The sequence below is a fragment of the Notechis scutatus genome, chromosome 1 (genome assembly GCF_049901735.1).
Source record: "Notechis scutatus isolate UNSWTSFEM ecotype Mainland chromosome 1, rNotScu1.2, whole genome shotgun sequence".
NCBI classification, from domain to species: Eukaryota; Metazoa; Chordata; class Lepidosauria; order Squamata; family Elapidae; genus Notechis; species Notechis scutatus.
Window position 1 is genome coordinate 2,280,491 of NC_142009.1, and position 16,712 is coordinate 2,297,202.

Consider the following 16,712-nt stretch of genomic DNA (forward strand, 5'->3'; position numbering starts at 1 on the left):
TTTGCAGGATACATTCTAAGTTCTTCAACAGTAGTTGGAACTTTACTAACTTGGCAAACTACACTTGCTTGGTACCTGTCAGGTGGTCTGGTTTCACGTGTTGAACGTCTAGGTATTACAGGGCTTACAGGTGGACTTTCATGTACTACCTGTTCCTGGTTATCTATTTCTTCCTGTTCACCTATTTCTTCCTGTTCTGGTCCTATGTGCTCTTCCTGTACTTCCTCTTTAATTGTACTCTTCTTATTACTGATTTGTTCTTTTGGTCTTTTGTAGGTTTCTATGATTACTTCCTTACTTGAATCTTGCTCCAGTTTTTCCCATCCTACATGTTCAAGGAATTGTGCACTAGCACTACAGTAAACTCTAGATGTACCTTTTTCCCAGAATCTGTATGATTTGTGATTAGATTCATAACCTACAAAAAATAACTTTTTAGCCCTATGCTGCCCCTTATGTCTCAGTTGTGTAGGAATATGCACCCATGCTGGTGCTCCAAATGTGTGCATGTAGCTTAGGTCAGGTTTTCTACCATGCCACCGTGTGAATGGTAATTCACCTGTTGTTGAGTTAACAACATTATTCAATATATGATTACCACACATTATTGCTTCTCCCCACAAAGTTTCAGGTAATCCTGAATCCAACAACATAGTACGAGCCATTGCCTGTATTGTTTGGCCTCGTCTTTCTATAAAGGAATTATGTTGTGGCCTATACTGTGCAGACCTTTTATGTTCAACACCTGCCATCTTCAGTCTATTTTGGAATTTATTATTTATAAATTCCGTACCATTATCAGTTACAAGAGTTACTAGTTTCCTTTTAGTTTTTCTTTCTGCAAACTTCAACCAATTAAAGAAATTCTGATATGTTTCCGTTTTACTCTTCATTAAATAACAGAAACCATATCTAGAATAATGATCCATTATACTTAGTATATAACGAGCACCTCCCACACTTGGTTTTTTAGGACCTATAATATCAGCAAATATGACCTCTAGAGGCTCTTTAGTTTTAAATCCATTAATTCTATTTGCTGGTATTACCTTGCTTTTTTCTTGACTGCAAGCATTGCAGTGCAAATACTTACTGCAAGGCTTCAGTTTTATACCTTTAGACAGTTCAACCGTTTGCTTGAGCATTTTAAAATTTATATGCCCTAAATGTCTGTGTAACAAATGTATGCATTCATCATGAGGTTTAACGTTATTATACACTGTGTTAGCCACCTCTAATTGATTATCATTTAACACATACAATTCACCTTTTAAAGTTGCAGTCACTGTTTTACCTTCTTTTTCTATTATGCAATTTTCTCCCCTAAAGGTAACTACATAACCTAGTTTAATCAAAACTCTAACCGAAAGCAAATTAAACTTAAGTTGTGGTACATATAACATTTTTACATTTTCTTTTATGCAAGAACAATGTGCCTTTTGCTTTCATTTTCCAGCCATTAGCTAACGATATCTGTTGTGAACTCGTGGACATCTTAACAAATCTTTTCTTATCTTTCGTTATGCAGTGCGATGCTCCACTATCTACAACCCATAAATTATTATTCACAATTTTGTTGCTATACATGGTTAACTCTAAGCATTTTTCATTCTTTTGATGCCTTTTAGCATTCTGGCTGGCATTGTGGCTTTTTCCTTTCTTGCAGAATCTAGCCAAATGTCCTTTTCCTCCACAATTAAAACATTTTCTAATTGTATAGGCTGTCGAAGATAATTTCTCTTCTTGTGGTTGTTCCCTTCTCAGTTGATTCCTTTCAAGCCTTCTCCTGGCTTCTTCAATTAATCTGCCAGTAATGTCAGTTAATGTGAGGTTATCTTTTGGCAGTACTTCCAGTGAAGTTACATAGTTGTCATAGCTCTCATCTAACGAAGACAAAATTATATAAACCTGATGTAGTTCTGTGAAGATAAGTTCTTTTTCATGCAGTTCCTGAAAAATTCTCTTCATAGTGTTTATATGAGTCAACATGTCTCCATTCTTTTGAAGATGTGTTCTGAACAGCTTCCGTGTAAGATTTATATGTGCTCCTACACTGTCTCGAACATAAATCTTCTTTAAATTCTCCCAACATTTCGCAGCTGTTTCTTCTCCACGAATATGGACAAGCTGCTGGTCACAGAGTGTCAGTCCTATTATACAGAGAGCTTGCTCATTCTTCAGTTGATATTCTTGTATTTTCTGGGCATCATCCTCATCTTCCGGATCCCAATCATCTACTTCTGGTGGGTTTTGAATTATACTCCACAAACCTTCTCTGCGTAGAAGTAGGCTGCATTTCATAGACCATGAAACATAGTTTGTTCCATCCAGTTTGGATATTAGAGACAAACTTGGTAAATTGACTTGTGCCATCTTTCTCTGGATATTAAACTATAATTAATAAAACACAGCTGTCTGTTTACAGTATTGTGTAACTACACTAACTCTCACTTTATATAAGCCTGTTATATCCTGGTTAGTCTGACTGTGCAGCCTGGGCCCATAACCAGTGTTAGGGATATACACCCTAGCAGAATCTGCACGGCAGTCAGGCAGGCAGGCAAATATGTGAGATAAACGTTTTTGTAGCTTACACTCAGTAAAACAGATACACTGTGCTAGTTAAATAGTTTATTCCAGTAATAGTTATAGCATAGTCAAACAGTCCATATATCATTCACTAGTTCAGTCCGTCCGGGGATTATTCAGTTGCAAAGTCCAGTGTCGAAAAAGAGGTCAGTAAACTTACAAATATCAGTCCAGTAATAAATCTCTTCGCAGTAGAGATATGAAGAAGTCAAACCTCCCTTCTTCCTCCAACGGCAGGGAACACGCAGTTATCAAACCATCAATCCATCATCGTCAGCAAGCAATCCAGTAAGCCAGCAAACCAGTAGGTTCTCTTGCTCCCTCTTATGGCGGTTTCACAACCGCACCCAAAATTACATGCTTTGGAGTTTAAAGTGACACACACTTAAACTCACTATCATAGTTTATATATATTATTTTACCCAAACTACGTTAGGTAACCTTGTTATTCCTAACACGGGCAACCCAAAATGAAAGACACGCACATCCTTTGGAGAACTGCCAAAGACCTGCTGCCTCATTGCTACCATTTCAGGCTGCATGGACCAATGGTTTAATTCCCAACTCTGGAAGGGACCTCAAAGGTCACCTATCCAACCCTGCCAACCTCACTCCCTTCTCGCACTGATGACATTACCTAGTAAGGTCATGAAACGTCTCAAGGGATGGGAAGGAGTAGCCCTTTCCAAGACCAGAAAGAAAGGCCAGGGTGGAGAAAAGAGAGACCGACAACCGGATGGAGTTTGTTTCTTTATTTCAAAGATTCTTAGGCCCAACGCTGGGCAACTCACCACCACAAACCCCACAATACTTCCCAGTTTTTAAACTTCTTGGAAATCCAACGCTCGTCTCAGCCACACCGCAACCCCTGAGTAGTTTCTAGATTCCCTGCCATTTGATCTCCCAGGTTAATCGGATGCAGGCTTTCTGCTACCCCAAACTCCCCCTCTGACCCTTCCCGCCTTAAGTGGTCAGTCCCAGCAGCCTCTCACTGACTTCCCAGAGCTTCTTGGCCAGCTGGTCATCCCGGGCCTGTGGCCAAGGCTCCAAGAGGTGGCAGTCCACGAAATACCGCCCGCTCAGGCTCTCGATGCCCTCCTCGGTGGCGCAGTAGATGGAGGTCTGGGCGCCCGCGTCACAGTTTCGTCTGAATGCCTGGGCTAAATAAAGCAACCAAAATAACCACCGCGAACAGGAGTAACCAATTTCTGTTCCAACAGGTCCTGAAAGGAAAAGAGAGTTGGTTGTGTGAACGGCCTCGGATGGAAAGAAGCACCTTCCAGAGTGACCGAGATGGAGGAGAAAAGGAGATACCAAATAAACCCCTTCAGCCTTTGGGGCAACGTCTAAATATTTTTCAGAAGACCCAAAAGTGAAGTGAGTGGACAATGGTGCAAAAGGAGTGTGTATGTTTGTGTGTGTGTTTCCCCTCTTCCTCACAGATACTACTGAGATGGGTGGTGTCAACTCATAAAATATTTTTATGGTCTTGCAGAGTTGCCAACAGAAAGGGAGGGGGGAGCCATGCGTCAGTTTGCAAACCGAAAGCGCATTCCATCAATATTTTCACAGATAGTAACTAGGTGACTGAAATTTCTGCTGTGCAAAATTCTAACTGGAGAGCATGAGGGATGACTCTGGGCTATGGATGTGTCCCATTGGAGGATATGAATGACGATACACCCAGGCAGTGCTGGACCTTTTAACTCCCAATAAATCCTTTTGAAGTTTTGGAAGTTTGGCTCGAGACTCAGGATTTAAATGGGGTTAAGTGCCGGAATCCTGACAGCTAGCCGACTCTGAGAGACACTTCCGAGTACATGTTTAATATGAATTTAACATGGCTGATATTTTTGGAGCTAAAAGGAGGAGGGAGCCGTGTTTCATTTCATTGTTTGCAATAGCCTCTGATCCTCATCTCGTTGGAAATCAGGAAGAGGGTAGCACCTCAACATTCAAAGTAAACCAAGATACATACAAGATAAATGAAGACTCCCTGGGAAAGGAAATGGATTCACTATCTGAGAGTTAAATTTGGGCTGTAATATTTAGGAAACTATTTTTATTTTATTTTAAATATGTGATATAATGATGTCACACTTTGAATTCCTCCATGGTTAGATGTTAGATATTATATAACAATGTTAGATATGATTTTTTAAATTAATAACATTTAATGATGCTTAAACCATCATAGTGGTGGTGATTTTTTAATGGGGCTGCATTGCGTAGAGCCTCTGTGGCGCAGTGGTTAGAGTGCTGTACTGCGGGTCACTTCTGCTGACTATCGGCTGTTCAAATCCCACCACGCTCAAGGTTGACTCAGCCTTCCGTCCTCCCGAGGTGGGTAAAAGGAGGACCCGGATTGTTGGGGGCAAGAGGCTGACTCTGTAAACAGCTTAGAGAGGGCTGTAAAAGCACTGTGAAGCGGTATATAAGTCTAAATGCTATGGCTTAGGAAGGAATGAAGGAAGGAGGGAGGGAGGGAAGGAGGAAGGAAGGAAGGAAGAGAAATGAGGGGAAGGAAGGAAGCCATAGTGGCACAATGCAGCATTGCAAGTTGACTGTGCCCACTAACCAGCTGTTCGAATCTCAACAGCTCCAGGTTGACTTAGCCTTCTGTCTTAAAGATTAAAATTCGATTAGAAATAATGAGAAATCCAGGACAAGGAAAACAGGATACTCAACACCAGAGGTCTCCAAACGTGACAACTTTAAGACTTGTGGACTTCAACTCCCAGAATTCCTCATTCTGGGAGTTGAAGTCCACAAGTCTTAAAGTTGCCACGTTTTCGGACCTCTGCTCAACACGGTATGTATAGCATTAAAACTGGAATTCGGTTAGAAATCAAATAATGAGAATTTCGAGAAAAGCAATGCAGAATCCTTGCAGTACTGTTGACACACACACACATTAAATAATATTACATAATTATATTCTGTCTGTTCCCCGAGTTGGTTAAAATAGTGTGTTTGTGTGTATGTTTGTGTTGTCTCACATATAAATCCATTGGAAAAAGTGTCTAATACATGCAGTCCCCAACTTATTAGAGTTTGTTTAGTGACCGTCCAAAGTTACAACACAGCACTGGAAAAAAAAGTGATTTAAATGACTGTTTTTGACACAACCACCTCCATGAACACGTGATCAAAATTCAGATTTTTCAGACTAACTTAGCCAGTGCAGTGATTCACATAACCACTATGGCAAGAAATGCCATCCGATAAAGCAACATTCACTTAATAACTATCTTGCTTAACAACAGAAACGTTGGGCTCATAAGGCAAGAACTTCCTGTACATTCAAATGAAGAATACCAGGTATTAAAATAATGACTTTTCTGTCTTTCCCCCGAGTTGCTGAGAAGAGCATGGGGGTCAACATCAATCAATTATGGGGGTCTTATTCCTTCCTTGTTATTCTTTCCTTGTCCCCAAGTGTCAATAAGCAATAATCCTCTTGGAATGTGAGTGGCGAATGGGGAACCTAACGGGGTGGAATGGAGAAGAGAAAGTTAACAAGGGAATCTTTGCGCGCAAATGTTTTGATCCGGCGTTGCTACTATAAGCGCTTGGCTTTTAGTAAAAGTAAATGAGGAAAGGAGTTGAGAAGCAGGGGGTTGGACTAGAAGACCTCCAAGGGCCCTCCCCACCTAACGTTCTAGGATTCTGGACTCGGGATGGTGGGAGACGTCTCCCTCCTCAGCTGAGCTTGATGGAGGAAACTCCCGGGGTGCCTCTGCAGAAGGGGGTCGAGGGAGCCCCCAGTGCGAAAGAAATGTCTGGTGGAGCCCCAGATGGACCCGGGGGGGGGGCTCCATCTGGGGCACCTTGGAGCCGGATGTCAACTCATAAAACATTTTTAATGGCCGTTTTATAGTTGCCAACAGAAAGGGAGGGGAGAGAGGAGTTTGAAATACCAGGGGTAGCAGCTTGGAATCGAAAAGTGCATTCCGGGCATAGTTTTTCAGAGATTGTAACTAGGTGACTGAAGTGACTGAAGTTTCTGCCGTGCAAAAGTTTAATTGGAAAACATGATTGAAGCCTCTTGGCTATGGATGTGTCCCATTGGAGAATATGAATGATGATACACCCGGGGGGGGCGGGGAACCAGGGCCAAGGGTGACAGTGAATGATGTGTCTCAGAGTCGCCTACAACTAGGTCATGCCGGCATGTTAACTCCCAATAAATCCTGTTAGGTTTGGAAGTTCGGCTCGAGGCTCATGATTTAATTGGGGTAACGGCTGGAATCCTGACACCGGACTTCCACTCACCTGGATGAACCGCGTAGCAGGTAACGTTGGTTCCTTCCAGCCGGTTGGCCAACTCTCTGGCGTGCAGAATGTTGGCTAGTTTGCTGTTGCTATACGATTGAATAGGTTTCCACATTCCCTCTCCTGACTTGTGGATGGTCCGAAAGTCGATCTTTCCCAAGGAATGCATTCCCGAGGACAGAATTACGATCCGGCTCGGGGCGCAGCGCTTCAGCTGGTCCAGGAGCAGGTGGGTCAGCAGGAAGTGGCTCAAGTGGTTGACCTGGAAGACCAAGTCAAAGCCATCGGCGGTTTGGCCACCCTTAACCACACCTGCCAGAAAAGTAAGCGGATTACAAAATAGTCCTTGGCTTACAACACGTCACTTTGTGATAATTCGATTTTACAACTGATGTAATTACCAAAGGGATTTATGTGTCAACTTATAAAACATTGCTATGCCTCTTTTAGTAGTTGCCATAAAAAAAAGAGGGGGGAGGAACTGTGGAAGAGCAGTGCAGCAGTTTGAAAGCGAAAGTACATTCCAACTCTTATCTTTAAAAGATTGTAACTAAACTACCAGAGCTTTTGCCTGCAAATATATTTAATTGGAGAACATGATTGATGACACCCAGCCTGTGAATGGGTCAATTGGAGAAACTGGTTTATGAGACACCTGGGGGCGGGGAGGGAACAGGGTCACAGGTGACTAAATTACATATCCCAGAGTTGGCTTCATACAGGGCAGTGCCAGTATGTCCCTCTAATAAATCCTTTGAAGTTTTTTGAAGTTTGGCTCGAGAATCAGGATTTAATTAGGGTGATTGCTGGAATCCTGACATCATGATTCGGTTCCAAAGTTCCAGTGGCTCCCCCTTGTGGTCACATGATCACATTCTGGGTGTGTGGCGAATAGTCTGCCTTTGGCAACGTGTTAAGTGACCCTTGATTTGCAACATTTTTGTCATAAAAGGCACTTACTTGCCGTTTTTAGCAAAAACACCTGATAGTGAACATTCAGTTCGCTTAACAACCACCTCAGAATAGGCCGGAAAATCATGGTCACAAGGGGTGACCCGCTTTAGCACCAACACAACTTACAAAAATAATTGGCAGACTCCATCACGGTCATAAGTCAAGGACTACCTGCAAAGCATTCAGTTTGGTCCAGTGACTAAGGCAGGTGTCTTTTTAAGTCAGTTACTTCAGTTTGGTCTAGTGGTTAAAATGGGAGGCCATGAGTTCAAATCTTGCCTGAGCCATGAAAGCCAGCTGGGTGACTTTGGTCCAATCACCAGGAGACGGTGAGTTCTAGCTCCACCTTACGCATGAAAGCCAGCTTGATGACTTTGGGCTAGTCTCTCTTTGTCTCTCTCTCTCTCAGCCCAACCCACCACACAGGGTTGTTGTTGTGGGAAAATAGGAGAGGGAAGGTGTGTTGGATCTGTTTGCCACCTTGAGTCACTCATAAAAATATTAATAAAGGCAGTGTAGGAAAAATTTACAGACGCAAATAGGAGAGAGCTGCTTCTCAAGTTATGGCCAAATCCCCAAAGGGAGACAGTTCCCCCCCCTCAATATTCCCCCCTTCCTTCCCCCTCCGGAGACCCTGGGGAGGGTCTGCTCTGGCCCCACCTGCGTTGTTGATGAGGATGTCCAGACGGGGCTCCGATGCTAAGAAGGTCTGCGCAAAAGCTTGCACGGAGTTCAGGTTGGCCAGATCCAGGATCATCAGGATCACCTCCAAGTTCCCACTTTCCTGGAAAAGCAGCGGGAGGAATCGTGAGCTTCGGGATCCGGTGTGGCTTCAGAGGCTGATCCCGGTTTACTCACCTTCTATGTAGGTCTGCTCATCTCCCGGCAATCTCTCTGGGTGATGCACAATAAAACGATACAGCCAGTCCTTGACTTACAACCATTCATTTAGTGATCGTTCAAAATTAAAATGCCAATGAAAAAAAGTGATTTACGACCCGTCCCCTCACTTCCGACTGTCTCGCAGTACCCCCAAGGTCATGTGATTAGAATTTGGGTGCTTGGCGATTAAGAAAATAATGAAATGTGCAGAAATGAGTTGATTACATTAGCAATTAGAGAAAAAAGAAGAAAAAGAGTATTATAAGGTATGGGATTTATTCTACCAATGGCTAGATAGAAAAGTAGGAAATTGAAGTGTAATACAATAGTAACAATACATTACAACTGATTATTTTGGAATAAATTATAACACTTCCTCACTAGTCCAACACATGAAAGCCACAGGTCATAGCATTGACTTCAATGGCACCAAAACCCTAGCCACTATAGAAAACCCCAGCCACAGAATTATCAGAGAAGCCATAGAGATTGAAAAAAGACCAGAAAGCATGAATAGAAGAGATGATTCCACCAGACTGTCAATCATTTGGAAGCCTGCACTCACAAACAAAAAATTCTCCACACCACAAGCCAGGCAAACACCTGGGCACAAACAGACCCCCCCCCCCGATACCTCCAGCTCAAACACACCCCAACCAGGCACCCAGATGAAACCCAGCTTCCTAACTAATGATAGCTGTCCATTTATTCAGAGCCAAGCCACACTAAAAGCCTCCAATACAGGAACACAATGTTGCCAGCCAACCAAGACAAAAAAAGCCACAAAACAAGACAGAAGATATTAGAAACACCAATCAAGCAGAACACAGCAAACTCCAAGACCAATAAACACAGACCAAGACTCCCAACCAGTCAGGATTAAGAAAAAAACCATTCTGGCACAGCAATAGGCTAGCCCCAAATTTAAAACTGAAACAACTGTAAAAGTCTGACTCACAGACAAACACAATACAGAAGCCTGATGATGGCACATGATGAATTTGATTTTTGGGTGTGTGCTGTTTAGCTGTTTAGGTGTGCAATTATCTGGAAGCCTGGAGGTTAAAATATATGAAGAACGGTTGCTGGAACTGGGTATGTCTACTCTGATGAAAAGAAGGACTAGGGGTGACATGGCAGCCCCTCCAGTATTTGAGGGGCCGCCACAAAGAAGAGTTGGGGCAACATATTCTGCAAAGCATTTGAAGGCAGGACAAGAAGCAATGGGTGGGAACTCATCAAGGAGAGAAGCAACCTGGAATTAAGGAGAAATTTCCTGACAGTGAGAACAATTCATCAGTGTAACAACTTGCCTCCAGAAGTTGTGAATGCTGCAACGCTGGAAGTTTTAAAGAAGAGATTGGATAACCATTTGTCTGAAGTGGTGTAGGGTTTCCTCCCTAGGCAGGGGGTTGGACTAGAAAAGTGCCCCCCAACCTTTTTGTGCCACGGCCCGGTACCGGCATCACAAAATGATCCGCGGCCCGGTATCGGCATCAGCACGCATGACAAGGCAAGGCGAGCCGAGCGACTGGCCAGCCAGCCGTCCCCCGTTTCTCCCCACCACCTTCAACTCCTCCTTTGTACCTTTGTTGATGGGCTTCGGGACGGCTTCGGGACGGTCGCTCGGCTCGCCTTGCCTTGGGTGCTGAAAGAATCCTCGCGCCTTAGTTTCGTTCGAAGCCCCCCCCTTCGATGAAACTAAGGCGCGAGGATTCCTTCAGGACCCAAATGCCGCTTTCCAACCGGAAAAGCTCACCCGGAAGCACTTTCTCATCAAACAAGATGGCGGCGCCCAGCAAACCGGCGGCCCGGTAGCAAATGTTCCACGGACTGGTACCGGTCCGCGGCCCGGTGGTTGGGGTCCCCTGGACTAGAAGACCTCCAAGATCCCTTCCAACTCTGTTATTCTATTCTATTCTAATTGTCAGAAATAAAGAACTATTTAGGAGTAGAAATAAAGAAACTACAAGAAGGAGGGTATGTTCTAAGTAGAAAGAAAAAAGGAAATAGAACAATTGTTTCCAAAGTTATAAAGGTATGAAAACTCGCATACTTCCAGATTTTCAAACCATCAAAAATAGCACAGTTTGGAATCAGGAACTCTATCAGGCAGTCACAGGAAGTCTGTTGTCCTTATCGCAATGGGCAAGGCCAGATAGTGCCAATTCACTCCACATTTTAAGTCATTACACATCAAAACCTACACAACACTGGCTAGGAATTAAAAGAATAATACACGATTTAAGGGGGAACCATGGATTTCCAACCATCAAATGAATTTGACTTGAAATGTTTACAGTGATTGGGCTAATCATGTACAAGATAGACAGCCAAAGCCAGGAAATTGTTACCACATTTGCAGACACACCAGTTGGTTGCAAATCTAGAAAACAGACTTCGGTTGCCATTTCCACAGCTGAAGCAGAATTCATAGCGTTAATCAGAACTGTGTTCAGAGATAACATAGTATATACAGAGGGTGGACTTTGTAATACTTGAAACATGGTTTTTGTAACGCGGCTGAACTGGCTAATTAACATGGGTTTTCTTGTATTTTAAATTTGCTTTTTTAAATTGTATTGCTAATAATTTCAGGACTGTCAGGAGAGGCATTCAATACATTGTAGGCAAGAGTTTCCTGTTTTTAGCTGTTCTAAAAAAGAAAATAACCAAGCCAACCTGGAGAAGCGCTGAGAATGTATCTTAGCCAAACCCATTTTGATGTTTTCCCTTTGCAAATGTTTCGTTTGCTTTTACTGAGAACGCGATGCTCTTTTCTATGGCTATACTGTAATAATTGTGATGTAACTGAACGGACGGCTATTTCTAAACCAAACAACTTTTGCCTTGAAGTTCTCTGTTGTGCTAACTATAAAAGTAAACGTAATCCATTTCCCCGGATTCCCCCTTTTCATAGGGAGACAGAATGACTTCTGACTTGGTTGCTTACTGTAAAAGGTAAACCGAGGCAGAACCGAGGGCCAGATTTGGCCATCAGTAATTAGGCCAATGATGTATAAGACAGTGAAAGGATCGGAGCATGTACAGAGTGTTACCAACTGAACTTTTGATATTCCTTGCTGCTGAGCTCAGCTCTGTTGTAACCAAATGCTCTATCTGCAGAGATAAAGCCTTCAGGCTAACTGCCAAGTAGCGGAACTTGTTGCGAAATGCAAAATGTGAATTCTGCCTGTTTGCTGTAACGTAATGTGAGACAGCACCCTACAGCAAAGCTCTGGGTTATGTGCCAGAAAATGTATTCTTTTCCCACCTGAGGTCTATTCTTTTCAGAGCACTGAGAAAATCACGAGGTTTGCATGAACCACGGATATGAAATTATGTTTCTAGAGCTATGACGATTTATGCAAGCAAACATTTAGACTTTGCCTTGCTGTTTAAGGTGGGAGATCAAAGGTTGCCCAGTTTTGCTTTGACGAAGAATAAAACTGATTATCAGTTGCCTCATGTTCAGAGTTTCATTGGATTAATTCAGATTCTGAGCCGCCCAAAAACATAAAAAGAGAAAGTCGATGTCAATATTTGTTATGTTTGCAACACACTAGTTGGTTGCAAATCTAGAAAACAGACTTCAGTTGCCATTTCCACAGCTGAAGCAGAATTCACAGCGTTAATCAGCATTGTGTTCAGTGATAATGTGGTATATATACAATTATTAAAGGATTCGGATATTGAAGTGAAAGGAGCTAACATCAGTGTTTGAAGATAGCACAACATGTGTACAAATGGTAACAGGTGGGAGAATAAAAAACCCAAAGCAAACATGTTGATGCAAAATATTGTAATGTCAGAGAAGCAGCGAAAGGAATAGAACTAATTTATTGTCCGTCAGAACATAATTTGGCTGATCTCATGACAAAGCCATTGGGTCCACAAAGCCACAAGGATCTTGTAAAGCAACTTGGTTTAAATGCTGTCCAGGTATAAATCGGAGGGATGCTAAAATATTTAACTTAATAGCTGGAACAGTTGTAGTGGAGTACTGGCTCCTGCATGAGGTAATCTGCGCTATGATTGGTTGCCGTGGGTGTAAAGGGGGAGTTTCCCTTTTTTCCCGCCTTTTTCTTCTGTGGGCTCTGTATGCTGTTTATATTTACCTCACGAGGTTCCTGTGCTGCTGACTATCTTGTCTGCTGTAGTTACAGATGTTAAATATATGTATTTATATAAAACTACAAGTTTGTATCGGTGTCTCTGATCTCATTTGGACGTTTGCTGTGCAGTTGCCTGACCCTTGATCCAACAAAGCGGCTTCCCTGAAAAATATGGAGCCCCCTGAATAGAACCAGGCCAGGTCATGACAAGGCAAAGCTCTTTAAGTGGGGAATGGCCGAGAGTCCCACAATGCGACTCGGGTGCCTCAGAACTGTTAGGACATTGAATAGAGTAGCTGGAAGGGTAAAGTGTACAGTTGCAGTTGATTGGTTGGGAGAGTGGTAGCTCCTGCATGAGACAGTCTACACTATGATTGGTTGCCGTGGGTGTAAAGGGGAGTTTCCCTTTTTCCCGCCTTTTTCTCCTGTGGGCTCTGTATGCTATTTATATTTACCTCATGACGTTCCTGTGCTGCTGACTTTCTTGTCTGCTGTAGTTATAGATGTTAAATATATTCATTTATATAAAACTACAAGTTTGCGTCAGTGGCTCTGATTTCATTTGGACTAATGGTATAACATCTGTCCCATTGTGACTTTATGGGGCCATATGATGGAGATTTTATCATGATTGTACCTTAACTTAATATTTCACCTCCTCTCCTGTATTATCCACCCATTTGATATACATGTATTTGTTGATGCTTTATTTAAAGATACATTTGTGTTTGTGTGTATAGTGTGTTTTATCCGTGTTGCATATCAAAGATTACATGATCTCTTTAGATGCCACATGCTGTTGTGGTTCGCCGGCAGCAGGTGTGGACGGCAGAGGTCTCTGATAGCAAGGACTCAGACGAGGGGCCTGCGTGTGATGCAGGGATGGGTCCAGGACTATTGGAGAGCCGGGTGCTGCCTTCGGAGCTAGTGGAGTCTGGCAGCAGTGATGCAGAGGACCCCGGGAGCCTGTGCCCAGTGTACGTGCGCACAGGGCTGCTTGAAGAAAAGAGCAGCTGAAGCAGCAAAGGTGACTTGGGAGTAAGGCTGGAAGGTGATGGCCCCTCCCATAAGGGATAAAAACCAGCCCTCAGAGATGTGTTCTTCGCAGGAAGCAAAGAAGTTCTTTAGACTCAGAGTCCTCGTTGAAGCCCTGCTTATTCTGGTTTGTTTTTGAAACCTCTGTTGGTGGATATTTAATCAGTAATAAGTCAACTGTTCTTGGCAGCCTTTTGCAACCTTGAAAGGGCTTACTTTTGATATTGGACAATTAGGTTTATATGTCTCTTGGCTGGGAATGCACGGAATTCCCAGCGCCGCATTAAAAAAGGTTTGCTTTTTTGCACAATTTGTGTCTGTTTAATTTGAACAAGGCTTGGATCAAAACACACGCTAAATAAGTAAATAAAAAGCATTAGGAAACCATCTGGATGCAAAAGGACAGAGGGAAGGAGAGAACCGCATAATAGCCACTTACCCGTCTGATGTCATGCACGGCTGATTCTCCTCTCGCTTTGTCGCGGCAGGCCAGAATGACACGGGCGCCTCTCTGGGCCAGATCCACCGCTGTGGCCTTCCCGATCCCTGCATTTCCACCTGGGAAAGGGCAGAGAAAGGATTCACCGAGATCGCCCAGCCTTTGATGGGGATCCAGGAGCCAGGCCTGCATTCCTGTGCCTGCAGTTGTCGTGGTGTCACACAGTGAAGCATTTGTTGGCAGTGTTTCTCAACCTTGGCAACTTTAAGACGGGTAGACTTCAACTCCCAGAATCAAAAGCAAGCGACATCTTGAAGATGTCCGTGCTCAGAAACTCTGGCTCAGGGCACAATTTTTACAGCTGTTTCATAGCAGTCTTATATCAACAAAGAAGAATGGCTTAAAATTATTCAGATGTAATACAGGTAGTCCTCGACTTACATTCATTCATTTAGTGACTGTTTGAAGGTAAATGGCACTGAAAGATGGGACGTGGGCTCTGCAGAATATGAGTTTACTAACACAAGTTACTACACAATTTGAAGGCCAATCCTTGCATTCATATCAAGATAAGAGTAGCTAACTAATTCCCCTTTTTGTCTACTTTGGTAAAGCAACCAAATAGGATTTCTAGGTACAGGATAATTACAACCACAGAAATAACGATTGCAACCAGCCTGCCTTTCACAGAAGACCCGTATACCGAGTGGGTCAGAAGGAGGGCTGAGAAAATATCTACAGACCCCTATTGCCTCTCACCCTACTGAACACTTAATGAGTGTGTGATTTACTTAATAATTGCAGCAATTCACTTTGCAACCATGGCACAAAAAATGATCATAAAATAAAGCAAAACCCATTGAAAAACTGCCTTGCCTAGCCACAGAAATTGTGGTCCCCACTGTCTCTGGAAGTCAAGGACCAACTGTACCGTAACGTTCATAGCAGTTGTTAGTGGCTAGTGGGAAGAGAGTTGTTTGTTTTCCACTTCACAGTTTAAATAAATCAGAATTAAAATTAGAATTCTTTATTGTGTTGTTAGACACACAAGGACTTTGTTGCGCTCAGTGTACATACAACCATAGTGATAGACTTGGAACAGTGGGAAAAAAATGTGCGGACTAAATTACAAATTAACTTTGTCTCACAGCGTACAGGAAAACCTGTACAAAATATAGGTGGCACCTACCCCCTGCTAGGCTAGGCTGTTTAACCTAAAGCCAAATTGTTGGAAGTGTAAGAAAGAAAAAGGCACTTATTTTCATATGTGGTGGACTTGCCCAGAAGTCAAGAAATATTGGAACACAATTTGACTGTGGCTAGAAGAAATAATAAAAGAGAAAATTGAACCCAAACCAGGATTATTTTTATTAGGTATAACAACAGAAAAATGTAACAAAAGAGACAGATCTATTATGTTACATATTTTAACAGCTGCTAGGATTTCTTACACACAATTTTGGAAGCAGGAAAATGTACCATCCGAGGGTGTTATTATAAAGAAAATATTAGACTGTGCAGAGATGGACAGGCTAACATTGAAATGGAGAGATAAAGAAGATTCAATATATATTATATAGTCTGGGACGAGGGTGTGAATGGTTGAAGAATACAAAGAAATTAAAGTGGCAATTAGGTAAAGAATCAGAAATGATGTAAATATCTGTTACGGAGGAAATCGAAATATAAGATGAAAATATACTGATTTGTAGCAAAAGCAAGGAAAGAAATATGCCACGGTAATCGAATAAGAAGGTATGTACAGAAAGATGATCAGGAAATGTAAAAGATGTCTTGAGGTTGATACAAGGATGTGTAAAGTTCTAGTTTATGCTTTTAAACTTTGAAAACGGAGTGAAATATTTTTCAAGAGGAGAAAGAGAAATGACTCACTGCATGTCATGAATGAGCCTGGGCAGCCAGAAAAAGAGGCCTCCACCTCTTCCTAGGCCAGTCAACTGGCCCCATCGTCTCAAGGGGAGCATTGCAATGTCCTTCCTGTCAATGAATACTTCAGCTTCAACCATAACAACACAAGAGCACACAATAGATACAAACTCAAAGTAAACCGCACCAAACTTGATTGCAGAAAATACGACTTCAGCAATAGAGTGGTCAATGTCTGGAATACTCTACCCGACTCTGTAGTTTCTTCCCAAACCCCAAAAACTTTAACCTTAGACTGTCTACTATTGACCTCACCCCTTTCCTAAGAGGTCTGTAGGGGCGTGCATAAGCGCACCAACGTGCCTACCGTCCCTGTCCTATTGTTTCTCTTATTCTTTTATTTTTCTTATATGTACCTATTTCATGTATTCACAACTATGTATACATTTATACTTATTATCTTGTAAACAATTGGCAAATCAAATAAATAAATAAATAAATAAATAAAATAAAGGGCTGGGTGTAATAATCTCCCA

At 42.5% G+C, this 16,712-nt stretch overlaps 1 protein-coding gene across 1 annotated transcript in view; it reads right to left on the reverse strand.

The window, feature by feature from the left end:
- Window positions 1-2,616: 2,616 nt before the first annotated feature.
- LOC113430090 (dehydrogenase/reductase SDR family member 13-like) overlaps window positions 2,617-16,712 on the reverse strand; it is a 28,402-nt gene continuing 14,306 nt past the window's right edge. Inside the window, exons 3-5 of the mRNA XM_087955989.1 lie at window positions 8,479-8,602; window positions 6,865-7,176; window positions 2,617-3,812 (exon numbers count right to left, since the gene is read on the reverse strand). Of these exons, the coding sequence (XP_087812115.1) occupies window positions 3,553-3,812; window positions 6,865-7,176; window positions 8,479-8,602 (696 nt within the window). The 3' untranslated portion in view covers window positions 2,617-3,552. The remainder of the gene's footprint in view (window positions 3,813-6,864; window positions 7,177-8,478; window positions 8,603-16,712) is intronic.